General features: G+C 42.0%; 1 protein-coding gene across 3 annotated transcripts; it reads left to right on the top strand.

Moving 5' to 3' along the window:
* The first annotated feature begins 370 nt into the window (after positions 1 to 370).
* On the top strand, positions 371 to 26327 carry LOC100650167 (transcriptional regulator Myc). Of its 3 annotated transcripts, none has more exons than XM_003398826.4 (3): positions 371 to 1246; positions 6699 to 7463; positions 24959 to 26327. In XM_003398826.4, exons 2-3 carry the CDS (start codon positions 6704 to 6706, stop codon positions 25585 to 25587), a joined length of 1389 nt encoding a protein of 462 aa, XP_003398874.1. In that variant the 5' UTR covers positions 371 to 1246; positions 6699 to 6703; the 3' UTR covers positions 25588 to 26327. The 3 variants fall into 3 exon arrangements, with proteins under 3 accessions (XP_003398874.1, XP_048266431.1, XP_048266432.1); XM_048410474.1 differs by lacking the exon at positions 371 to 1246 and adding an exon at positions 2314 to 2909; XM_048410475.1 differs by lacking the exon at positions 371 to 1246 and adding an exon at positions 5138 to 5328.
* Positions 26328 to 27902: the final 1575 nt, after the last annotated feature.

Below are 27902 nucleotides of genomic sequence, written 5' to 3'. Positions count from 1 at the left end.
ATTCCGTTGCAATTTTGTATTCCTTCTTATAATAATTTTTATTCGAGGCTCGTTAAACATCTTCCAAATAATAAATCACGTATTTCTGTAAGATCCAATCTTCAGTTCTAATCATTAATCCATGATTAGAAACAATGATTAGAGCTAAAAGGAAAACGTTGCAAAAACAAGCAAACGCGGAAAATTCTCTGAGTCATAAACGCATAAACAATTTATCGCTAATTGTTGGTTCGATACTGGAAAACTGGAAAAAAATAAAAAATTCTTTTTTTTTTTTTTTTTTGTTCAACTTCATCACTTATCGTATCATGAAACATCAATTATAGCCGTACGTACTCGATGATAAGGTAATTATTTACGAATAGCAGTTAGTAGTATGTAGACAGATACTTGTATACGATTGGTCATATATGATAGAATGGGAGCGCTTTGACTAGACTGTGTCCTTAAGTAGCAACGCGATTATCGAGCGATACGACACTAGGGGGCGAAATACTCGAACCAGAAGTATAGTATGCCTAGGGTGGTGGTAGAATGGGGCGCGACGATTGGTGGCACAGCCCTGACGCCGGGTCCCGTAGCGGTGGGCATGCCTGCGGAAGATGGAAGGCGCACGAGCCGAGTAGTTTAGTCGCCTTTAACCGGCCTTAAAGTGAAGATCGGATCGCCGCCGATTACCGTGCGCGTGCACAAGAAAGAGAGAGTTAGAGCCACCGGCTTACCGTACGGATCGCGCCGAGAATGAAATTCTTTCTTTGCTTGGTAAAATACAGCAGCAGTAGTAGTAGTAGCAGCAGTCTTTCGTTGTACAACAGTCTCGATAATACAAGAAAACGAGTGGAACGTTTGTGGCCAAACGACAGTAGTACCGGCGGCTGCATCGCCTGAACGAATTTTTCTCATCGATAAACACAACACTACCAGTTTCCACGCGTTCCGTCTGCTACGGGCATAACGAAGAAAATCGACGCCGTTTTTTCTTTCATTCTTTTTCGTCCTTTTTGTTTATATATAGTTTGTCGCTCAGTGCCGCGTAATAGTTCGGTTTCGCGAGGCTCATCCATCATTCGAGACCGGGCCAAACAGAATCTATAGACAACGCCATATAGAAGAAAAAGAGGCGGGACGCGCCTAAGTTTGTTTTATTGGTTTAGTTTCTAGCGCGAGACTCGAACTCGCGCCAAAGTGTGTTCCACAGTGGAGGATACTATCTCTCTTTTGGGTTACGACGCTAGGTGGCCGACAGGTTAGTACAGTGCAACTTATACATTTTTTTCCATTTTCGTCTATCCTTTTCTTTTTTCATTCGCTCGATTTTAGTGACGAATTCGAAATGAATGACGTTCATAATCGCGGTTAAAGCATGTATCGACCTCGCGCTTGTGTGCATTTCTTTTCTCATTTTGACAGTTCCACGCGAACGCCGTCACTCGCGACCGGTTCGAGCTGGAATTTCAATGAGAAACGGGATCGTTCGCGTCTCAATCGTTCGCGAGACATATTAACGTTGATACACTAGTAAATTATATAGACAGATCCATCTCGTCGAGTGATACTTAGAACGCATTAAAATTCTGCCAAATAATCCGGCATGCTTTCGAAGATTCATCTATAGCCTTTTGACTCGAATCCATGGTTTCGCGTATAAATATCGATGAGAGAGTTTATTTCGCGAAAAGTGAAATTCCTCGAACACTTTGTAGTAAGTTAGGAATTTCTTCTTTGGCAGCTAGCCGGTCTATTCGAATTTATACTGTCTCCTATAAATAGAATTAAATATATTCGATTTACGTCTATCGAGTATGATTTTTGGTCATTAGTAAGTTTGCCGCCAAAATTTGTGGTGTTAGATTTTTCGCGCGTAATTTCCGATTTCGGTAATTAATTTTAAATAACTGACGAATTTTGATCTATGAATACAAGAATAATCTTAAAATTTGGTATTTTCGATTTTTTTTCGGTATATATCGTTCTGATCCATTGAAATTCGGTTTTGGAATGTATTTTAACACATCATGTCTTTATTGTACGGAATTACTATTTTTATTGTTCGATAATTTTCTTAAATCTTTGTCGATATTTTATATTTCATTTTTTGATACGTTTTTCAAACGATCGAAGAATTGATTTTTGTTGTCTGATATTTCGATAATTGTTTTACTTCCAAATTCAGATTTCCTGCGTTATTGAAAATAAAGAATTTTAAGACTATGACTTTCTTTGCATGTATATCATTCTTGTTGGAACTTTGTTAGGTTTGACATTTCGGAAATCGTTTTACCATCAGCCATAGCCATACACGGGTTGTCGTTCATGTGACCAAATAACACGCGTCGCGTCCCATCGGGATCGATATATGTGAAAATATGTCAAGTGGAGATAGGCACGTTAACCGATATGTTGCACTTTCTGTTGCAACATTATGCAGTATGTCGATCCAGCCCGCGCTTTCGCGCGTCTCCTACGGTTTCACAAATTGGTGTAACTACGCTTCTGTATAGGAACTTTAGTAAGACAACGAATGGGAGGAGAGCGTCGTTTTTCATTTCGCTTTTGCCGGTGTGTCCTGCGTCCTTTCGTCGCACGAAGAAAGCCACCGTTAATTAGAGTGCGGTAGGAAAGCTGTCAGCTCGTTACACGCTCGAACGATAATGTTCGACGGAAGTTAGCGAGACACACGCAACACATGCACACGGCGCTACCTATATCTAAAGCTGTTGCCCGTGGACCGGTTTGTCTGTTTCTCTCAGCGCGTGTAGGCAGAAAAGTTCGATCCATCGATCGACGCTCTCGTGGCCATGGAATGTGCTTTAATACACTTACAAGTATGATCGTACGTGTGGTACATGCATATATAGATTTTCGAAAGTCCTGTCTAAACGAAAGCGGTCAGCCGGTGTCTTTATCGGGTCGGTAAATAATTTCTTTCTCTTTTTTCCTCTTTCCCTCGCTCCCGCCTTTGTCGATATTCAATTTACCATCACGCACACGAATGTAGTAAACTTCGAAATCGTGTCTCTCTTTTACGAGCATGTGCATATAGTGCGATATTAGCCTGTCGTGTATCGTGAAATTGAGTTTTTAAAACTGGTGAAGTGTCGCCACGCAATTTTCGTGAAAGTGTGATCCATTACCAACGAGATCGCGATACGCGTGATTGTGTCTGTTACGTAACCGGCGAGAAAGAAGACTTATCGATTGGTAACAAGGTTCGGTAGAAACACGACGAGCGTTCGGTGAAATTCGCACCAGATATTATTACCGACGTTTCTTCCCAAAACACTTAGCGCGAGCTCTGTTGCCCCTGTCTGTTTATTATTCGACGAGAAACACTTTTTTCCCGCGTGTTTGGTCGACGCTTCGAGAACGGTTTCACGAAAGTTTATCTCGTTTCTTTTCTACTCTCCTTTTTCTCCCCCGTTTTTCTCTCTCACGACGAGAGTAAACGCGAGGTATACACTGATGCTTTCTTTCGTTTCCAAGGCCGTTCTAGGAAGGTGATTTCCCCTATCGACCGTCTTTTGTTCGATTCAGAGGTAAAGCAGGGGCAAGTAGGAACGGATAATGTGTCTTTGTTTTTCAACGGTGTGCGTTTTTCACGGGTGACCGAGTCATAAAGGCCACGGTTTTTCTTTCTGTCTCTCTCCTTCTTTCACCTCTGTCGCCTTTCTGTCCCTTTCACTTTTTTTCATTCTTGTTGCTTATTTTTCTGGCCCTCATGCCAGTTTTCGATAAGAATCTCACGTAAAACGTGAAACAGACTCATTTACCATCAAACGTCTTTGTCGGGGAACGCTTGTCAAAATATTAACACCGATATGTAGTTTAGTTTTTCGGCGAAATCGTTCTCGAACCTTGTTTGTTCTTCGCGTAAATACCGCCCGGGATTGTCTTTCTTGTCGATCGAAAAGAAACAGATGTGTATACCAGTTTTGGCGCGCGTATATTTTTTTGCGTTTTAATTCCACTGCTTTACTATCGTTACAATGTTTGGTCACATGATACGAGATTGTAAGGAGATACGTAGTCGGGTCGTAAAATTTTGAATAAAGACAAACTTCAATTCCTTAAATATATTCCCAATGATAAGTAACTGTATGGTAATAAATAATTCTATCGTTTAACTCTTTAATTGCTTAACACTTTGACTACGAATGTATCCTGTAGATCGTGTATTTCTTTTTTCCGTACAAAAAATGATAAAAATTGTTCACTTTTATTTTTTTCATAATTCCAAAATTGTCCAAATAGATGCTAAATATTTGAAAACGCCTACAGCACTTGAAAATGTTGAATAGAATCTATATTTCGCAAAATGCGAAATTTTTAATGATTTCCCAACGATATCTATTTATATTTTTCTCATTTATCGTTTTCTTTAAACGCACTTTGTCTCAATAATTTTTTTTTTTTCAATGATACATGCAACGGCGTATGCGCATGTTTATCGCGAAAGTGACAGTTTCCGCAATAATCGGCGTTATGCAACGATTAATTGGCTCGCGGAGGGTGGTCGGTGCGGGAACGAAAAAGATAACCGGCGACCGCACGCGCGCTTTCGGTTGTCACCGTCGAGGTGGGCCTAATCGAGCGGATATAATGTTTGAGTTAGGCCGCCGACAATAAAAAGCAGAACTCCTCTTCTGGTGTTGTAGATCCGCGAAACCGATACAGCCGACGAATTTCGTTGTAAGTCTCATGAGTCACTGGAGCCGCCCATATCGAGTCATTCCATTTGACTTTTCGATGCATCTCCATCCGAACTCCCTCCACCTCTATCTTGTGTGTTCTTCTTTCTCGATGAACGTTCTCAACGATCACATTGGCTACGAGTGATCGCCAAGATCGAATCTCGTTGCCAGTGTGTCAATGTGTAACGTGTTAACGTATGCAAAGCAATGCGTCATCCCACTAAAGAATTGGTTTTTCCTCGTATCTTAGATACGACACGGTTATTCCTAAAGTATATATATATCACTGATGTCGACTACTGTCCTCTTTGCATTCAAATGGTTATTTCGGAATACATAGTTGAACCGTAGACTTAGACTATCTGTTCTTTGCTTATGCGAGATTACACGAGATTCTAAGGATCTCACTGCAACACCTGGTGGACAAAACGTACGATGAACAGTTGTCGGTTTGCCGTGCAGCGCAGAGAAAGATGCGTAACGGTTCTCTCACGCAAGGAGGGAAAAAGTTGTGTTCTCTAGGGATGTTTGGTGAGGCGGGCCGTGATTTATTCGAAGGCACCTCGTCCGAGCGAATTCGATTCGTACCGGTTCCTTTTTATTTTCTGTTCCCATGTGCAGAGGCTTATCGACCGCTGTAAGTGTTTTGCACCAAGAACCAAGTATCAGATGTGTGAAGATATTTTACATGAATTTGATGGTTAACTCTTTATCTATAATAATACGGCTATGTTTATTCCCAGTCAATTTATCTAAGTTGATTTTATCATTGTAACGAACAATTTATAAATTACAAATTACGATCATCACACCAGCAGTATCGTTTATCGGAGGAAGCAGAATAGCATTTCTCATTTGGTATTATAATTTTCAATAGGCTCGCAAGCAGAAAATCGTGAGGAATGTGTCACGTGTCACTGATTTATGACCTTAGTTACTTATCGATAAATACCGTAAATAACGTATCTGTGAATGTAAAAGCATAAATATGTGTATAAATGCATGTATTTTTCCCCTAGTATAGTTGAAGATAGTCTTTTGTTAACCTGTAAAGATTCATATAAGAATACATAGTGTAGAAAATAATACTTGAAGTGAACAATAGACTTGAGTCAACGTAAAAGACAACATGTCTATGGTGATGGCAAAAATGTGGGAATTTTTAACTCCGTTAGAAATTTTTGTCGTTTTGAGCCTTTGATTACAAGCAATCTTTCCTCTCATAAACAAACAAAGTTGTAGTTATAGACATTCTGCATTTTCTGTTTCGTTAATCGTCGATATTGATTTTATCCCGTGTTTAACTGGCGCTTTTTACCAAGACGCAGCAAAAAAGCGTGCAAAGTGGATATGTCGGCAACGAAGGACGTCTATTTTTATTGCGTACACGCGAGCCAGTTCCGACCTCTGTTCGTATTTTCATAGCATTAACTGTACATATTCGTTTCGCTGATTTCTGTGATAATGCGTTGATGTTACGACACACGGCGCATTACCGAACAGTGCTATACGGTAAAGCAACATGCTGTAACTGTAAAGGAACCGGGCTGCTTTCGATGGATGATCGATTAGATAATCGGCAAGTTTCATTTCCAATTGAAATTTATCCGGATAGTGATAACACATAAAAGAACTTTCGATTTTCTTTCTTAGAATGTCTTCCTTATTTTCCTTCTTAAAATTAACAGTGATTGGGGTTAGGTCTTCTTTTGTCGTATGTACTTTGTCATTGTGTATTACACCACTATCTGAATAACACGCATAATGCGAAACGCTGAAAGTTAAAATTCGGAAGGAAAATGTTTAAAGGCAAAAAACTTCTTTTTTTTTTTTAACTTTCAGCGTTTCGCATTATGCGTGTTATTCAGATAGTGGTGTAATACCGAATGACAAAGTTTTTATCGATTTTATCAAAGGCTTGAACATAAAACGACTTAATTTCCTACGAGGATTTAACCGAAATGATTGTTTGACTGTTTTGATGAATGGTATGGTTGATTCCTCTAGGCGAAATGCCGGTGCCGGTTTGGGACTGCTCTGACCTGGGCCTGTTAGGCGAGCCCCTGGACACTGCGACAGTGGTGTCCGACGACATATGGAAGAAGTTCGATCTTCCGGACTTCCTCTCTATAGATCACAGAGTGGACACCTACTCGGAAATGCATTACGATCGCACCTTCGACGATGGCGTGTTGTCGGATTCGCAATACGACAAGACCTGCCTGTCTCGAGAGATACGTCATCACGACTGTATGTGGGCAGGACTATGCATCAGTAAAGAGCACAACAGAACGTTGCCTGCGATGAAGGACTCCCTGATACAGAAAAAGGTGCCGGCTGGTCGAAGCGTTTTGATATCACGAGCAAATACCGCCTATATAGGGACTTCGTTGGCAGTCAATCAGCAACAGGCCCAGCAAATGTGTCGCGCGAGAAATCTGGAGAGCGACGGCGAATCCACTAGGCCGGAAACACCACAAAGCTCCAGCTCTGATACAGAAACAGAGGACGAAGGTCCGTTCTTTAGACACGACCAGATCAACATACACGAGAAATTATCCGAGTGTATATCAGTACCAGCTACCAAGGCTGTACGAGTAAGTCAGAATAAGCGAAAGACCGGTCGACGTGGCAGAAGGAAAGAACAGGATCAGTGTCAAATGCATAGAGAGACGAATATCAGGAATACTCTCAGCGACCATTGCTATCACTTGAATCAATCGTTCAGCAAGAATTTAGAACACCTTGGAGTGCAGACACCTTCCGATTCCGGTGAGTCACGATTCTGTTTTCCTTCTTCACGTTGTTCTTTAAGATGTTGTTTTGTATTTCCGTTGTCCGTCGCGTCATCATACTCATATCTGACTATATATATTATATTATTGTATATAATATATTATATATATAAGTATATAGATACTATACATATAATAAAAGAAATAAGTAAAATACCATATATATGTACGTTTTCATAATTATAGGAAATGAGTAAGGAAGAAGTTGACCAATTTTCATTTCATTTTTTACTCGTTGAATAGTTTAACCTATGCGTTGCGACATTGACTTCATTCCACGTGTCGTTTATATTTCTTCGTTTCTTTTTAATCACTATTTTTCCAAGACTAGTTGAAATGAAATAATTACACTTAAAAAGAATACGTTCATTAAATTTTCATATTCCTCTAATATAAATATTCCAGATTTTTCATTTTCTTTATAGAATATTGTATATTTTATCTTTGGTTAATAACTGAACATCTTATCTAGTTTCGTAATTGCTAACAAAATAGCATGGTTAATTAGCGTGAAGGTTAACCAGACTATAATTCACAGGAAATATTAACATCGTTTCATTTTCATATGTCAATATGTATGCGGTTTGCCGTGAAATTTAAGTAGCAGAAATATACCTCTTGTTCTGGGTCGGGATACGTTTTATCTGATGCATCCGCCAAAGGATCAACCAGTTTATTCATCTGGTTCTTTTGTGCCCTCCTAAACGGAGGCAGCAAGGTCGGACTAAGAATCCTCTTAATCGAGTGCAATTGAAGGCACGGCGCTCCGCACCCGGGAGAGAGTGCAGTTCGCCGAATTCGGGTACCCGCATGAGTATGCTAATCACGCGTTTGGTTATTCGTCATTCGTCGCGGCAGTACCGTGAATGCGACACAATCGAGAAAAGAAACTTGTTTCGGGCGAGTTCGGAGGTCGTTACGCTAACGTCCTCGGCTCGACAAAACGGCGTTCTTTCTTCGTGGCTCTATTCTTTGGTAGGGAACGGAAAAAGCGAAAAAAGGACGGAAAGAGATAGAGAAAGAAAGCCGTGAGAATTTTGTGTTTGCTACACACGCTTGCCTTTCGAAAACCTGAACGCACGTGGGTCGCACGACGTCCTGTTTCGTGTTTGTGCAAACAATTTGATCCGCGTTAGTGTGCAGGATGGAAGACGAATTTTTCGCCATTTCTTGTTTTATTTCTCTTTTCATTTTCATTTACCGCGCAGGTTCCAAGGACAAAGAGGAGGCGCGCGCCTTTTGTCGTTACCGCGCCGTGAACAATTTTCACATCTTGCAGGTAATCTTGCCGAACAGAGACGTTTTTGTTCCGTAAGGGTGTGATTTTTCAGCCATCCACGCGTGTCACCGTTTCATACAGTGTATGAAGCGGTTCAACAGTCGATAGAGATACAGTCGAGAAAGGCCCTCCTTTCACGTGCCCGCGATCTCGTTGTCGGCATATACGTTCCTATATGCGTTACCGACCCCCTTGAATATTTTACAACGGTATCTTCTTAGATGCTAGCATCGTCTGCCTTCAGGACGAGATATTCCGCTCGTTTTAGTTTAATAGCGGCGAAGGTTATGCATCAGTATACACTCGTCACGGAACATAAGTATAATTTAATTGCTATATACGCAACGTTCATTTGCTTTCAATGACGAGGATGATTGCTATCGGTGAAGAAGGGAATCGATGTTTATCTCGTTGCGTCAGTATCATTGGAAAATCTTTTACAGTAAATATATGATAAGGATAATTTTTTCTTCTAAGTAGCAATAAATGGGTAGAGTAAGATAAAGGCGAAACAAATTTTAATGTGTTCGATATTTGACAAATGAAATTTTAACGAGGGGTCTGTCCATTTATACAGTGTATTGAAATAATGGTAATGGTACACACCAGATGGTAATAGTTCATTACATATGTAATCTAAGTAAAAAGATCGTACCGACCGTTGCTAAAATATGTACTTGGCTGAAATATTAACATATTAAATGCACATTTAGCTCATTTTTGGACCTACATAATTTCACAAAGAAACGTAATTCTCTAGGTTTTCCAACATTAATTACTTTTGCTGATTTACCTGGATACATTATGCCAATTTCGTGCATATGATGTTTGCATACGAGATTCAATATTCGTATTAAAATACACTTGTACGTTTACAACATTCGTAGATACTAGTAGACATTTAGTACTCGTTCCGAACAGTGAACATTATTTCTATCCGTGTCGGTAACTTCACGCATATTTAAGCGCACGAGCACACTTGCTTGTCTCGTGCCACATATAGCGTAGAAAATTAGAATATCGAAGTCAGAAACATCGGAGAAGCAGACGTGTGATTACGTACGATGATTCGTATAGTTTAGGCCAATATGTATTACATTTTACAGAAAAAGAAAGCCTTATTAAATTGCAATAAATTGCTAAAAAGAATGCAATTATGTTACAAGAGGATAAAGTTACCATAGAAAAATTCAGGGTGGAGCTCGAGTTTCTTAAACTGATTCATTCAATATGGAACGATGTACGTTAAGTTGTTATTTATTACGATTGCAGGTCTGACCTCCTATCTATATGTAAGTAATATACACAAGTACGTAAGTCATTTGAAATGTTCTCGGAACAGAATGGTAAAACAGTATCATCTATAATCTATTTTTAGTTAATTATCATCAATAGCTTTTTCAACTCTTTCTTCTAACAAACATTTCATACACAAGTTCGTTTCAGACTCTGTAACATGGAAATTCGTTTATATTTGCATCTCAAATTATGTTCACTTTATTTTTAAACCTCCAGATGTTTAGAAGAAACATACTTCTCTCGGTCTTTTTTAAATTCTACGACAATATAACTCTTCAGTCTTAAGACGCGCTTGGAGTCAGCACTGCGCAGACGGGTCCGCAGCGACGATACCGGTGTGCGCGCGCAGAAATATGCAGGCGCGTCGCACGAATTTCTCCAGTGGTCATTTGGGTTGTTCGGTCTGGCAGCTCGCGATTAGGTTAACCAGCGGTCGGTTTTCAGGGCTCGTCACGTATAGCTAGCTTCCTCGTAGCCCAGTGGAGACATCGTTCCATGTCTGCTTGATCTAACTATAGCTATAACGATTCCGGGAGAGAGTAAGAGAGACAGTACTCGGAAGAGAAAGAGAGAGAGGGAGGGGAGCTGTGCACAGTTTGGCGCGACTCACATAATTCGCTCGGACTGTGCACAGTGCCGTCTCTTCGACCTAGGGGAATGGTGTTGTTTGCCACCTGAAAATATGTTGCACCACATGGTGACATCCTAACGTCGTTTTATAGATACCAAGAATGCACGCACACGAAGATAGCCGATGTTATTCAGACGCTGCAGTTGCGCATGTGTGCGGGGTTCGTATGATAGGAGAACATGACGAGGAAAGAGTCGCGCAATGACCGCGTCGCTGTGCCTGCACACGCGTGTATACCGGTTGCAGTTGCGTGCACGTGTGCGGCGTCACTTAACGCGCGCGCACGTGACCCGACGCTTAGCCGGTGCGCACGGCCTTTCCTTCCGATTACTCGTCAAATCGAACCTCGGTGCACTGGGCCGTGTAGTTACGTCGTTGCCCTCTAATTCTTCTGCGTCATGCTTGCGACGCGCTCGGTACAATGTGACATTTCGAGCACGCTCACGAATAGATGTCTTAACCTTCGTGTTCCTGCCAGCATCTCGCGGTCTTCGTTTTGGCTGATTATCGAATGTTGTCGGATGTGATCGAGCGACGAAACTTGTAACATCTTGCGCATATTTCATATAACGAAGTACTTATATTCTTTGTATAAAAAGTTTCTCATATACTTGCATAAAAATCTTCTTACAAAATACATACTTGATACAGGCAAAAAGCTCTGAAAGGAAAAAGGGGAACACGATTGAGATCAAAGATCAAATATTATTCTTTTCTTTTTAGACTTTTATTTGATATTTACTTGAAGCTATGCGCGTCTACTATTCAAAATACATATCCAGTAAATATTTTGTACGTTTTATCGCAGAAAGCAGCAAGCTAATCAATTTGGTACGATTGGTACGTGTTGCGTTTACGCGTGACACATTAGCGATTGTATACATGATTGGACGAAAAATCGATGGAACCCGGAGACCGAGTAATTGTCTGTAACTTTTGATCGGTGTAGTTGAATTTTCTGAGTGGGTGAGGAACGGGAGAACGCGCTGGCTGTAAAACGGTGAGAGAATTCTTGAGCGTAGTACGTCGACCGCGCAGCCGACCTCTTATAAAAGCTATCCGCCGTTTCCTGATCGGTCTCTTAATGGATCAAGAAGACGGCACCGTGTGACCGGACACCATCGCAGTTTCGGCCTTCGTGTTATCGTGTCACCGTTCGTAATTGGTAATTGCCAGGGCCACGACTTGCAAATGGCTACTTTTGACCGCGGTCAGACAGGTCAGTGAAACAACGATAAACCGGTGCACAGGGACGAACAACGGCGTAACCTCGTTAAATGTATTAATGATTACTTAATGTTGTTTCTTTCGGAAGACGTTAACGAGCATCCGTTTTTGTTTGATCGATGGAATAAGAAAGAGAAAGATAAGATAGCAGGAATAGAGAATAACGTGTATGGATAACATTAATCGATCCACGAAAAGTTCTAGTATCGATGAGACATTTCAGTTCGAAGAGCATATATATATATATATACATATACGCACAATCAGCTCTCACTCTTACGTAATTTGTGATTATGAGATCTGGCCTCGTTTCTGGTGAGAAAGCACCCGTTCTTGATATCTGGCAAGACCTCTGCACCGTTGCCCTCTCGTGTAATCTGATTTGTTCGAGAGTCCACAGGATGATTTTTTCATCCTCCATTTTGATATGAGGCAATGTCCCGATAACGAACCAAACTTTTTTCTCTTCCTCTTTGGATTGCTTCTACTTACAGACTCTAGATAGTACGAAGGTTTTATCATCCGGTTCGCTCGATAATTCAATTCTCCCGATAATCGGGGAGAAAATTCCACCTCGGAAAAAATAAACAGTGTTACATACGATTCTGTTCGATCGTGGAACACGGAGCTTTAAATTGAACAATTCCCTGCAAGAGATAAGGTAAAGTCAGGGTTGCTGCACCGGAGAGGCATGACGGCGAACGCATGCGCATCTTTTTCATGCGAGCAATGCACCGCGAACTAGGGGGCTGCGCCACGCTGCGTGACGTCTGCGGTACCTGACCGGTCATTTACTGCCGACCAGCTTACGTCAAGTATTACCTTCTCTGCTCAATATACCAAAGTCATCCAATCACCTCAAACTTCTACCTTTTCCGTTTATTTTGTTAAAATATAAATTTCAAAAATAATTCCGAGTGATAAAGAAAATTTTAACGAGCACGCTCGATAAGGAAAAGGACGTAATTTTCAAGCGTTATCACGTTGCATTTTACCTGATGCGTTCACGGATGCGCGAGCGTGTGTGCAGGTGCACACTCGGTTGAAGCAGGATCGTCGGAGCATGCGCAGTTAATCGCGCGGGAACTCGAAGGTCACGCGGTACCAAGTGACGTCAATCGATAGCCGGCCGGCCGGTCGGTCGCTGCTTGCGGTCAAGCGTGGGACCCCGCCGCGGCGGTTTAAATGGTCGCCGGAATGCGGTTAAGCCTTTTTGCCATTCGCGCCGTAGTCGCGTTCGCCGCGGCGAGGGGATACTACAGTGGCGTGTTACGCGGGCACCGTGCCCCCTTGGCATCTCTGTTTTTACTTCAATATCTTCGAAATATTTTCAACTTTGTACAATTACATTTCATATAATGATAACGATGATAACGATACGTAATACGTGTGTTATCGTATCATAGGAATACAAGGATACAGATAAGCTGTGTTATTTTAAAGATGTAATGCTAACGCTGATAGGTTAGGTTTTTTCGTGATGCAAAAAATAGCCATTTCGAATAGAAGGTCGAATAGGATGATGATTATCGCATTTTTTAGAATGTTTCAAGTTAGATCTTGTTGTCGAAGGTTCTGTCAGAAAGACTAATGTGAGAACCTTTTTTATTATCTATTATCAAAGTGACTTATCTGCTATGTATTCAAAATTCAGTTTCGTTATCTCTTACGTGAACAGTCAGAAACGATTAAAAGATTTTCGCTATTCATATGTTTTAAATCTAATCTATATCCCGATTAGAAGATCTGGTTTTAGTAGGTACTACCAAGAAATTGCGCTAATCAAGAAATCCATACCGAGGAATTATCTTCCACTTGCCCCGGCGTTAGCGGGAATTTCGCATCATAAAGTATCGCATTGAAAATATCAATATTTGCATAATACATACGTAGGATAGTCTAGTCTAGTTGTAATTTCCTCGTCAAAGTCGAAGAAAGACCGACGATTTCCATGCACGTGTGTCATCCACGTGACAGCAATAAGGAACTTATACATTGTACTCTATTTTTGCCCGTTAGCACGTTTCACTCTTTGATCGAACGACGTTTATCTGCATTCGTGTGTGTATACGTGTGTTACGTGTAGCGCCAATTGCAGCTGCCTAGCGCCATTAATTACGTAAACCCCGGTAAGTACCGCGTAAACTTGGACGTCGCGGAGGATAGGAGGAATGGGATTCTCGTTACGGAAAGAATGATCATTGAATTCTACGAAGTTATTTCTATTTTCTGAATCTCGGTGGTTTATGGTTTAATAGATTAATCATCCCGGTGAAAAATCAATTTTCTCAACGTAACACACGGTCAACTGATTCTTGGAAACGAGCGCCGCCTCAACGTCGAGGCATGTATTTTAGCGCGGAAACGCGTCGTGCTTAGAAATCGTTAGACTGGTCTGTCAGGCCTATTAAGAATCTTCATCGACTCTGTAATATCACGGCGCACGAAGGTCGTGCCAAGTCCTACTTTTATGCGCTGCAAACGTTGGAAAGTAAAATACGCGGTTGCAATATTTCTCTTTCCGTCCGTCGATGACAAGTTGAATTCGTAATTGACTCGAGCCATAGGAGTTTTTCTATGATCGTTAATATTCAACGGAATATCAGATATTAAGAAACTTTTTGTGTAAACACGATAATACCACATATTCGTCGTTATGTATTATGAAAATCAGTATCTGGAAATCTATATATTATAACTTAATGGTAATATCGATAAATACATATAACGCAGGAAATTACATTTTTTTTATTATCTGTATATTTCTGAACATATTGCCTGTGCGACAAAATGATCATGTTGATTGCGAGTTAAATTTCTGTACTATATTTCGGACATAAAAATGAAAAATTTTTTATTCCGTTTGAATATAGAAGGGGAGTTTTGAAAGATCTGAATATTCCGTGTATGACGAAGTTTTTCTAATTCGAGACGCGAGATGCATCGAGTATCGTTAACCTGGTGTGACTTTCCCCTTTGTAGAATGGGTTACCGGGTTCTCAGTACCGATCCTCTCGAGTTTCTTCATTGTAACCAGGTGTCAGGGTATATTGCTACGATCCTGCGATCTCCGGGACACATTCAACGAAGACGCCGGTTCGTCTTACGTCTGGACCTTCCTTTTTCGTGGTATTTGCACGCAACCCCGCCTAGCCTCTCCTTCTCCATCGACCAGGACTTCATTCCGTTGCTCATGCAAATTCTCCAGTTGAAGGTTCCTGGAAAATCGCGCGGCACGCTGGAACGCGAGCGGAGAACGGTCGCGCTCATAAAAATGTACGCGTTGTCGTCGGTATCGTCACCTCCAATGTGCTCGCCCGATTCTGGAATTCAGTGGGTGCAGCGTGCATGCACTTTAGATAGACGCACATATACGCGATAAGCCATAGCCTAAGTTTCGATTTCAGCGAATCGGCGAAAGCAACGTTCGAAGAAAGTCGATGGCGCGCAGCCACCACGAAATTCGCGGTATCATTTTCACTTTGACCATTTTCCTTCACGGTCTGAATCGGTTTGTGCCAGTTACGAACGGCTGGTCCGCCACAAAAGGAAATAAACGTCGTGTTCGATATAGTAAGAGCATTGATTTGATATCGAGAGCTGTTCAACACGTTTTATCTATCTCGCGCCGATTTTAGCCGCGTAACGAAACGAAAGTGGAAATACGGCGCCTGACCGCCCTGGTTTACTATTATTAAAATAAGTCTCTATCTAATTCTCTCTCTCTCTCTCTCTCTGACACACACATACACACATTCCCCCTTCTGACTGACGTGGGTACTGCATTCTGATAATGCTGAAATGCGGTTTCACCGAGAGCGCGTAACGGTCCTTGCGGTTATTGCAAAACAATTCAGCCTGGCGGTATCGGTTTTATACGCAGGTGGGTTTGGCATCTCTCGAAGGTATTAGTTAATATTCTACATAAGTATAAGCTGTAAGCAATTATTTTCCCGCTCTCTTTCTCTTTTTCCTCGTTAAGACGTTTCATCGTGTTACCCCCACCGTGAATATTCGCAGTGGTGGTTGGTTACTCTCGGTTCTTTCACCAAGATATCTATAATTATGCCTTTCCCTCGGGAGAGCAAGTGGGTGCCTATTTTTGTGCAGGAACTCCTCCGACGTTGTACGTATAAGTGCATCTCCGGCTGTGACGTAATTCATTCATTCATTCATTCATTAAGTTCGGCCGCGTGGGAGAGGCTGCTGCTCTGATAAGTATCGTAGTAAAAACGTTAGGTCACTCTTAGGACTTTTAGTTTTATCGCTTTTAATTTTCATTCCGCGTTCTTAAAATCGATATTCCGTTTCTTGCTTGATATAAAACTTGAATTTTACTTCTCTTTATATGCCAAATTTGTAGAGGAATTGAAGTTGAATATATAAGTTGACACATAGAATTTTTGTTACTAATGCAATTTATTGGTTAGACTGTATATATTTGGAGTCGAAATTCGAAATATTTATTCCTCTTTGAATTTTAATTTCATAGAAGAATTTCGTTGTACTGAATTTTTGTTATTGATATTAATTACTGGTCATTTTATGCTGTTTCCGATACAAGAGAAAGAAGTACACGTTAATAACCGATCATTTTTCTTCTGTATCAAATGTCTGGTCGACGAACCAGGATGCCTGCACCACCTCTGTAACAAGAATTAGGAGGTTGGTCGCCGAAATGTCAGACAAGTAAAACTTGATTCGGGAATGCCGACCGGCATCAGCGGCGACCAGAGAACCTTTTTCTTTTTGCCATTTTTTCTCCCTGCTTCTCCGTAATACACTCCATACCACAATTCCCCTCTCTACAATATAAAAATAGAAAATTATCAATTTTAATTTCCGTCGGGAGTTTTATCAAACGTACATCCTGACAACGAACCATTCAATTTTTTCATGAATAAGAACCTGCATAGAAAATAATCGAAGTTTTTACCCGATACTGCAAGCAAAATAAAAAGACAGGAGAGAGAAAGAGTAAGAGTTGTCGTTGGCCAATTAAAAATTCGAAATTGATTAGATCGTAAGTGAGGACGTAACGAAAGAAGAGAGAGAATGTTGGCGGTTCGCAAGATCTCTCTCACGTTCCTCCCGCGCACCGTAGTCCCCGGTACGGCACTCCTTCCTCTTTACTCGATCGCAACGGCATGGCATGGCGGCAGCACGGCGGTTGTCCTCTTCTTATTGCATTTCTCGTTCTTCCGAGGCGGCATGCCAGACTCGCTCCTCTCTCCCTCTCTTTCTCTCCTGCTCTCGTCTCGATCGAATGAGAAACAGAGAAGAATATGTATAGCCAAAGACAGTCTTCTAGAGCGAACAGAGGATGGAAAGAGAGAAGGAGTGGAATTGAAGAGGGGAGGAAGAAAGGGAAGAGAAAGGAAAGAAAAGGTGGAAGGAAGGAGACAGATGTAAGAACGGCGAGTAACTGGCATTTTCTGTGAGTCAATCGAGCAAGGAAAAAGACGATGGAGGAGAGATGTCTTTCCGTGTCTTCTCCTTTCCCCACGTCTGTATTCCATAGATACAAAAGTGGTATCGATGACGATGCGTCAGTAGCGCGGAAGTCGTCGTCAACGTTCGTCTAGCGCGATATATGTGACGGTTCACGCGAACGTCGATGACGCGATGTGCATCCCGTTTCGTGGGCGGATCTCGTCTCGTGGGCAGAGCTTAATGGTGTCTGGTCACCGGGTCGTTTCCTGGCTACTATCCCCCAGATACGTCTGCCGTATTTCGTATCTCGCGTAGGTTGTTATCCATGGTAGTATCTCGCGGCATGCTTTCCAAGTGCATCCGTGTACTCACGCGAATACACGGGGCGGATACACAGTGGAGCCCGGAGACTCCTCGTAATTGGACTTGGCCGTCGGATAGTAACGCGTTATGGTCTGTGATTTTTTTGAACGAGCTTTACCTGCTCGCTACGTACTTCGCTACCTTCCTCCGGTTACTCTTGCTCCGATTCGAACAAAGTAGAACAGAAAACGCCAGCGGGTCTTTATGAATTTGCCGATAGCGAAGTAAATTGGCAGATGTGCGTGGGTGGTGGCTCGTCGTGTTGGATCGTTAATGTTACCTTTAAATCAAAGGGGTTGTCTAAGTTGGTATTTAGAGTAGAGAGTTGTTAGTCGGAAGAATTTAACGAGCTCGCTCGCGAGGCAATTAGAAAATTCGTCTCGGAGGTATGTCTCGGCGCCGTTGGCTGGCGAACATCGTGTGTATCGTCGTGCACAAGGAGAAAATCCATGGATCGTTCGGCTTCTTGCACGCAACGCGCCGATTTCTGTGTCCCCCGCGAACCGTTTCTCGCGTGGAACGCGATGCCGCCGCGGTGTTCCGTGACTTTCGAGCCGTCGACCGGTACCTGGTGAGAGAGAAAGAAGGCATTTTGCACGTCGTGCGCGCGCGCGCGCTCACTTTCGTAACTGGAGTGGATGAGTCGCCTGGTAGTACGAGGCATTAGCCGCGAGCGCGCCAGAGTCTTGGGCACGACGAGATTTATGGCTTCGCCTCGTATACGGATGTGTACATCGAGTGACCAGGAAGAGAAACGTGCTGCCGTCACGTTCGCATATGTGGCCCCGCTTAAAGGGATTGTCATCTCGGGATAGTTCGAATCGTGGGATTCGTTTTTGGGGACAGAATTCCACGAAAAGTAATTTCATGCCGTGCTCGTCACCGAATGCTTTTTGCTTTGATATCGCTGGAATTCAGTTTGCCCAAGGTTAGAGAACGATCGAGCAAATCGTCCAACTGGGACAGGAAAAGAAAATGATAGAAGTCGCTTGTCGAATTTGTGTTTTACATATTTAAAAGTCGACACAACGTTCGGGTGTACTCTGTGCACGTTTAAATGGTCTTTGCTGTTATTAGCTTGTCCGTAGAAGCTCTCGTTGGAAATGTTATGAGATCTCGAAAAAGTTAATGATCCATGAATGACGAATTAGCGCAACACTCTGCTCAGAGTTCGCGCGGGTCACTATGGATGCAGAACGCTCGTACAGATTTCTAGCGGAGTTCACATAGATTTCTCTTATCTGACGGCTATCTGTTGTGTGAAGTAACGGGTCATCGGATATTGGGAGACCTACATATCGTGTGGCGGGTCTGCGAAACTCGAGCGCGAAACTCTGCGATCTTTTTCTATACGAGTTAGTGTCAATGAGAGTCGCGAATCGGTATTTGACTGCTGTACAGACTGAATCACATGCCACGTAACATACGCTGAGTTGACTCTCTAGCTGCAATACCGATGGTACGTGATCTGCTTACTTTCCCCATGGACTATAGCCCCCATGCACTATACGTAATGGAATTTTCACGCCCTTCTCGCTGCATACGGACAGATTAGCAAGCGCGTTTATGCACGTGTATCTCGAAAGTGCGCATGCTCTCCTCCGCATTGTGCTATAATTTTTTCAATTCTAGCTCGTCGGCGATAGCGATCGTTGCCTCGCGTAACGGAACCACCTAACGCCGAGCCTGGCTAAATTCCATAATTTATATACAGACTTCTCGCGAGTCCAGTTCGCGAGCCTCCCGGACACTTGTCTCAGTTATCTGCGAACGGGATCAAAGAAATTTATATACGGTACGTTCACTTCCAAAGCGAGCGTGCCGCACGCGTGTTACACGCAGGGTTACCGCGTTCTGCGCATTGTATTTTCTCCCGGGCGAGAGGTGTACCTCTCGCTGCCTCCCCTCGGAAAATATTCGGCCAGCCAGACGGGTGTGCCGCGCCCTATGCGAAACATACAAATCAAAACGCGTAATCAGCCAAAAGGGATTTGTCGGGAAAAAATTGCGGGACTTTCATCCGGATACCCGTCGTTCGGGGTGTGCGGAGCAGAGAGATAGGAAAATAAAGAGACGAAAGAGACAGTTTTATACAGTTCAGCCTAAAGAAGAGAAAGAAGAGAAAGGAAATTCATCCCTTCTCCTGGTTTTTTGAAGCTCGCTCCGCAGGCAGACAGCCGAAGCGACCGTTCGATATCACGAAAACCTCTCCCCTCTCTTCGTGTCTCTCTTGTCTCGCGGTCGCCTATCCCAACGAGAGAGGAGAGCCGATCGATTCGCGTCGACGTACTACTATGGCCTGCTTACACGGAGAGCACTGACCCCCAAGGTCGCTCTTACACGGCTGCACGTGCTGCCGCGAATTGACGTTACCACCCTTTCCCTCTTCCGTCTCCCGCCAATCTCCCCCTTCCCCCGGCGAACATCGCAACGTGGTAGACTCGCGGTTCACACCGTATACCGTCATCACTAACCCTCCCCTCTTTCGCGGGGCAAAATTGCTCCTCAAAGTTTCCTCTCGTCGCAGCGTCACGTCGCGTCGCGCCTCTTTCTGGGCCGCCGACCTCTTCCGCAGCCTCCTCGCGCACGCCCTCTTTTGTAGACGCGGCCATGCATTGTCACATACGTATACACTGTACACATAGTACGTGCGTTCCTCGCCATGTCGCGTTTCTTCCATTCTTGTCCTCGTCTCTTTTGCGCGCGATTTACGCCTCTTCCTGACTCGGTTTCTGCTTCTGCTAATTTTGGACGAGTTTCAGTCCAAGCTCGCCGAGTGGGATAGGTTGGGAGAGGATGACGACGCTATCTTTGACGTTCGTGATTCCGTTTGTGGTCATGTTTTGTAGGTGTGTTTGATGTGTGGATGTTTGCAAGAATCTCGGAGATTAATTGTTTTAGGTAATTTGGTTAATTTGATTTGGGTTGAATAGACGATGACGTGTGAAGAATTTTCAATGTTGATTTGTTAATTTTTTTAATTGATATACGATATTTCATAAATCTTTAAATAGTCGGTTCTGTTTTAAGAATATTGATTTTACTGATAAATGTCATTATTTTCGAAGCTTGATCGTGGTTTTACTTGCTATTCAAATATGATAAATAGTCAAGCTGGGAGTCTTTCATAGTGCGTCACATGTACATATTTCATGTTAATGTCTGATGCAAAATTGGCGCATCAGACATGTAACGTGTGGTAACTGGATGGCTCTATGATCTATATTTAATTCTTTTCAATATTAAATCAAGTCAAATAAAGTCAATCACAAATTGATCTAGCAAGACACAACTCTTATAATGCATTTAACCATTTATTTTGTCACAGCAATTAACTATTCATGAACTTATCGAATGAAAATGACCAATTCGATAAAAAAAACGTAACCGAGCACAATTCGAGCGAACGTTAAAATTTTCGTTCTCCGTTAAATACTCGTATTAATGCAATATTAACATGATTCCTGTATTCTGTCTACGATTTACGGTCTTTTTTCCTCAAATATATCGATCAACCTTGTTCAATTAGCGATTCGATGGTCTCGACTTTTCGACTGCTGGGTCATGCGACAGGAGAACGAAATACGAGACACTTCCTTCCTCGCTGAGAAACATTAACACCTTGATTTGCGCACGAATTTCGTATAAATTATCTGTACAATGGAAGTGGCGTTTATTTCGGCGCGATATATTGCAACGTATGAGTCACTCACAGAAATAAAACTGATCGATCTCACTTTTAAACAATTTTTTTATTATAGTCTTTCTTTATAATGACTACCATTTTCAAATTATTAATAAATTTATGTAATTATCGTCGCTATTGTTAGATACAAACTATAAATGTTCTTCGATAAGAATGGAGAAAAGAAGAGTGAGTAAAAGGAATGTAAATCAAAGTGAAACAGAAATAGGTGGCACGTGGGTCGACGAGTATGATGTCGGGTGTTGCTATTCCAGTGGAAAAGAGACGAGACCAAAGGGGAAGTGGTTCTCTCGACTCGCGACCCTCGGTGTTCCTTCTATAGTTAGTTTAGAGTTTAGGTGGCTCCTGTAGTTATTTTTAGAAATTTCGCGCCTTTTCACAGTTGCTCACCGTCGACCTGGCGGCACGCCAGTTTCGGGAAGATTCGTGCGTCTGGCCTAACCGGTACGATGATACACGTGCAAGCGGCGTGTATGCCTGTGAAACGAAGGCGGAGGATTGCTGCGTTCGTTGCCTTGCACACGGACATACGCGCCACGTATGCGGCGTCTCTCCTCTCCTTTGGCTTCTTCCTCGTTCTTCGAGAGACTCTTTCCTCTTGGCCCCGTTCGAGACTTTAAATGGATTCAACTCCAGCCTCTGATTAATATTTCATCCAGCGATGATTTTCAATTTGGGTCAGTTATTCGAGTTCTTAGTAGAATTGGCGTTCAAATAAAATCGATAGATTCGTTATTTAGAATCAATCGACCCTGGATGATCGTACGGTATTGGAATGGATGATAGGCGTGTGATCTAAAGGAGAAAAGTAGACGGTGCTTTTTTTCTCGGTTTGCCGGGCATTAATTAAAAGTTCACGCTGCGATTGCAGCGGCCAGGTAAAGTGAAACCGGAAGACGCGGCTGGATGTTTTGCAGGCCGAGCGTAACGTGTTCCAAGATATTCTACATATAGCTAGGAATTTTTGTAATTTAAATCGATAACTGACCGTCTGTGTTTTCCGTAACGAGACACAGTCTCATGGAAGCGGGTGGTAAAAATCGACAAGGTTTAGTGAATCCATTGCGGGTGATTGAACTCAACGAAACGAAACAAGAGAAGAAAATAGAAGAAAAGAAGAAAAAAAAAAAAGAACAGAAAAGTAGTAGAATTATCGAGCACTTCCTCTGTCATATCAGAGAGGAACTTGCGATTTTATATTTTAGGCCAAGTTCGTTTCGCATTCGATCTCGGAACATCTATATATTTCGCATCTTCATTTCTTTCGTCGCAGATAAAATATCGAAATCGTAAAATAAGTACTATGTTTAACTACATATAAGTTGGTTCACATTAATAGAATGATGTATGAAAGTGCAGCGATCGTAAAGTGAGCGGATCGGATTCAGGTGAGAGAAACGTACTTCCTCACCGTGAATCGACTTTACGCTTCGAATCGACGATGTACTTCTCATCGTTGGATTCCTTTATTAAACCATCCCTTCTCCGCCATTTGTTACACTAACCTCGCCAGTACATACTAATAGACGTTTATTCAGCACCGAACGATACACACCGGGTATTTATTAAATGTCGCAAAATACGATTTACCATGCCGATGTCCGGAATTCAATTATAAATGTATTTACGAGCATTGCCCGGTTAATGGTTCGTTTTATGAACGAGCTGTTGCGGAACGAAATTTATCCGTAAATCGACCGCACGTAATCGAACCGCTATACAGACAGACAGATAGAGAGAGACCGATATACGAAGAGAAAGGCTTCCTGTCGTGAAACGCGCGTCGACATTGAGCGATTGTATCCCGAACATTGTCCTTGAGGAAAGAGTTACGATCCGTATCCGCGGTAGAGAGGAATCTGGACCAACCGGATTTCCACCGATTGTGCCAGACGCTATGGATGACACAGTTTGCAGAAACGCCCACGGTGTCGTATGTCCCTTCGAACGCCTCCGCAACTGTGGCCACGTGCTTTTAAAGGATAACCGTTATCATATTGATCTTCCTTTTTTCTTCTCTAGTAGGGTAGGATCGTTAGAGCCCCCACCAAAGCTTTAAGATCTTAAGATTCCATCTTGTACTTTGCACAGAATAATGAAACTTATACGTACATTACGAGACTCTGTTAGTTAGACAACGAAAGAATGAGAAAATATCGTGTACTTTAGGCATAGCAAGAAAAGATATCAAAACAACAAGATAATCGCTATCACGTTACTGATTTATGATAATTATAACTGAGGATATTAACATTTATGGAATTTTTATTTTAATAGGAAGTTATATCCTCGTAAAATGGTCGTCGAGCTGTTTATCGTGCCACTAATAACGATGTAGATATCTTTATACGCGGATTGCTTAAAAACTGTTCCTAAAAAAATTTGGCAAATAACAAAATAAATTACATAGCTCGACTCGAATATTTTTCTGACCGACATAATCCTATTTTACTCTGTTCTCTTACGGCTCGTACGCAACGTCTTCTATCGTGGCAAAGATAGACCATAGTCTATTTAGTCTGGCTCGTAACCGGCAGGGAATCTCTCGAGATAAACGATATCGATGGCATCCGGTTTGGGTTCAGGGTCGATTCGAAGTTAGCTCACTCTCACGTGACACGATCTCTTTCCGTTGTCCGCAGTCAACCTTCACCCTGAATATAGGATTGCCGAGGTGAAAACAGAGCCGAGCTTGTTCCGTCTCGACTAATTAGCGACGTTTCACGGCTGTCCGCGAATGCTAACTGCTTCTCTAAAGAAAAAATACTATCGGCGTATCTCGCAGCATCTTTGCAACTCGTGCGGGTAACACTGTCCTTCGGCCTTGATCCCTTGATCCCTGATTGCACTCAGGCTTAATTCGAATAGGGAGAAATGAGATTGTCTCTTTTTCTACCGCATTCTAAGTAGATTTCTTGCGAAGAGTATATGTATTTGACTAGTAACGATTAATTTTTAACATAAATCTAGATACCTAGTAGTGAAATGTTAATCTATTGTCGTATTAAGTATTAGGTTGTCTGAAATGTTTCTTTCGTTTTATAAGGAATTAATACACGCACAATATTTTTTATTTTATATTAGTTTATTGAATTATGCACGAACGTAATAATAGAAATAGTACGAAATGGATCATATCTAATTCAATAAAATAATATAAAACAGAAATTGTTGTTCATCTATTATCACCTTATGAAACGAAAGAACCTAATAATAACAGACTTCGCAGTTAAAATGTCGAAACAGTCAATAGTAGCTACGTGGACTATCAGGAGATGATGAAAAAAGCCAATTGTAACAATTTATGTTTTAGTGTCTACATCTAAATAGTTCATCGTATGAAGCTACAATATGACTACGATAGACTAAAATACGAATAGATATCGGATGAGAGATATTCGTTCGTCCCAACAGTTTAAATCGTTAATTTCAACGTATCTGATATATTTAATCTATATATCTGGTTTCGATTATCTGGATAAGTTACGTTCGTCGGAATAATCATAAAAATTCTTCTTCTTCTGCCTGTTACAGAGGAGGAAGAGATCGATGTGGTAAGCTTCGATAAACCGTGCAGACCAGCGGTTTTACCAACGAATCCAAGCTTGGCCGATCAGCAGCACTTCCAATTAACAGTTAACACCGCGTTCAAAGAGAAACCACCAGGTTCGAGACCTCGTGGTCGACCTCCCTCGAATCCAGCACGGAAAAGAGCTGCCCAGCCCGAGCAGAAGCCAGCGAAACGAGCTCGTCACAGGACCTGTCAGAGGAGAAACAAGGTAGGACGCACCATGTCATCGTCTACGTCCATATCATCGTCTACGTCCATATTATCTTCGCCTTCGCTGAGGTCAACCACATCGAGAAGTTCCTCGGACGATGAATTAGACACTGAGAAGAGGAGAGAGCACAACAACATGGAACGTCAAAGGCGGATAGAGTTACGAAATGCGTTCGAAGAGCTACGCGTTCTCGTGCCAGCTGTTGAGAAAAAGGATAAGGCACCGAAAGTCGCGATTCTCAGGCAAGCGTGTTTATATTGTGCCACGTTGGTCGAGAACGAAGAAACCAGATTAGCTAAGGTGGCGGAATTGAGGCGGGAACAGGAGAAGCTTCGAGCATCGCTCAGTTATCTAAGGAGGAGTCTCGCCATGACGCGCTAAGGGAGAGACTCTGATCGTGTCGGATTTACTCCAACACGACAAAGAAAATACCTTGCTCGCAGCGTCGTAGAATCCAACTTTTTGATACTCTGGTGGATCAGTGACAAATCTTCACTCGGCGTTTCGAAAAAGGCCACCTGCCTTGTCTGTTTGGATCTGGATATCTACTTTCGGTCGCGCGACGGTCGAGGGGAAAGAAGGCACTTCAAACAGTGTGTTCAGCAGAGTCAGAAGTGCGCTGTTTGAAGAGACATAGAACAGCCTGGTCCGATCATTGACGAGAGAAAAAACACTGTGTTGTGGTTCTGTGATTCACTTGGGTGGATATGGGTAAACCGAATTTTTTTAAATCTGTTTTACCAGAAGAAGAAGCAAGTATATATATGTATAGACTCTTGTGTAAGAACAAAGAGAAAGTTAGGCCGAAGGGAGAATCGAAGGGTGGATGAAGAGTGAATGCGTATCGAGAACGAAGAAGGAATACCGTTCGCGTCGAATCGGCATCAAGTGCTGGAAGAAATCGAATGAACCGATGCAAACAGCTTCGAAAAGAACATTTATACGTATTATGTATATTTACAGGAAAGATACTTCGAATGGCAAATTACTAAAGAGAGGCGGGGAATTGATCATAGATTGCTTTGGCCAAATTCACGAAGTTATCTATGAGAACGCAAAATTAAGTTTAGCTAGTTTAGAGAGAAAACGTTATCGACAATAAATCTTCAGTTTTTTGTTTTTTTTTCTCTCTCTTTTTTTGTTAATACACATACACACACATATATATTACATTAAGAAAAATGCACGATTTACGAGGCTGAATCGCCGCGAATAGCGTCAATTCCATTTTTTATCCTTCGAACTCTCGATCAGTGTCATCTTAACGCGTTATAAGATTATCGACTAAGACCGGTTTCCGAGCTGGAGAATGTTTTATATATTTTAGAGAAAATGTTTTAAGTTCATGAAGATATTCGAAACGTTCGATGAGATCGAACGACGGCCACGCAGTCCGCTATTTATCACGCATTTTTTGCGCGTTTCTGCACGTTTTGTATAACACGCTCGTATACGCACGAGTTTTTCTTTTTCACGTAAAACATGCATTTAGGCGAGTCGAGACAAATCCGACGAGAGAAGCCAAAAATGAACAAGACTACGATTGTTATTAATAATAGTCTCGATTGTATTGGATTTCGAAACGGCCTCGAATCGTTCGATATCTCGTCGTTGTTTGGAATTTCGTTCTGCGATGCGAAATCCATGTACGACGGAGGGAAACGAGGCTTATTATCGAACGTTATCCGACGTTAGTTGCACCGGTTCCGAACTAACTGGTCTTAGGACGTATTTCAAAGCTGAACCGGTTTCTAGGTATATCTTTCATTTTTAGGAAATGAACGAGAAAAAGAATAATATAGAAAAGAATGAAGAGTGGGAAGCACACGCAGATTCTTTTTCCAAAACTCGTATCGATAAATCGCAATAAAGATACGAAAGAAATAGCTGCTCGCGATGCTGCTTGCTTTTTACATCAGCGACTTTGTATCGAATAGTCGAGATAAACCTGTAGTTTGACAGGTTGTCATTTAAACTTGCACAAGATATTCGCCTTATAATTACGGTACTGATATTGTCATTCGATCGAATCGAAATTCGTACAGATTCACGCATTATCGAACGAGTTTTGGTAATTGAACGAGTGCAAGGCACGAATTACGCGTGCGACTTCAGAACTGTTATATTCCTCGCAATCCTCGCAATTTCACGTAATTTGAAAGATTTCAAGGTAGAAATTATAGCAAGTCTCATTAATATTATCTCATATGATCGAGCAAAACCGTCGAGATCCCGAAATCCCGATGAACGTGTTCCAAAGAGAAGCGTGTTTCTCGTTACGGGTAGGAAACGCGTGTTCGACAATGCCATTCAACATGGAAAAAGAAAAACCATAGATGACTGGTCTGTTAACAATACCTATTCACAAATATCTTCCTTATCGAATTTCATTGTTTTCTCCATTGCAATCTCGCGTTGTTTTTTTTTTTTTTAACGGCGTCGCTAATAGTAGTTACTTACCGCTCGATTGATGATCGCTGTGCGATCTTTACGTTTTTCGACGTTTCACGCCTTCGCTAGCATGAATCTAAACGCGTTCTATAGTAGAGTGATTGTATTCTGGGAATCTTGCAAGTAGGTGAAAGATCGTATGAGTCACAAAACGTGTAGGTAGTGACAGTTTGCACGTAGTACATACGCGTTATGTATGTACCGTAGGGCACATAGAGAAAGTCATAGACATACACGCATACTAC

This window comes from Bombus terrestris, chromosome 11 (genome assembly GCF_910591885.1).
Source record: "Bombus terrestris chromosome 11, iyBomTerr1.2, whole genome shotgun sequence".
In the NCBI taxonomy this organism is placed as follows: Eukaryota; Metazoa; Arthropoda; class Insecta; order Hymenoptera; family Apidae; genus Bombus; species Bombus terrestris.
Note: the sequence above shows the minus strand (reverse complement) of the source record. Positions and strands in the feature narration are given on the sequence as shown.

Excerpts from the sequence above, each read along its gene's own strand:
- LOC100650167 (XM_048410474.1), top strand. The coding sequence starts at position 2,687 with ATGCACACGGCGCTACCTATATCTAAAGCTGTTGCCCGTGGACCGGTT. Across the intron at positions 2,910-6,698 it reads TCAGCCGGTGTCTTTATCGG|GCGAAATGCCGGTGCCGGTT; the intron begins GTCGGTAAATAA and ends TGATTCCTCTAG. Across the intron at positions 7,464-24,958 it reads GCAGACACCTTCCGATTCCG|AGGAGGAAGAGATCGATGTG; the intron begins GTGAGTCACGAT and ends TGCCTGTTACAG.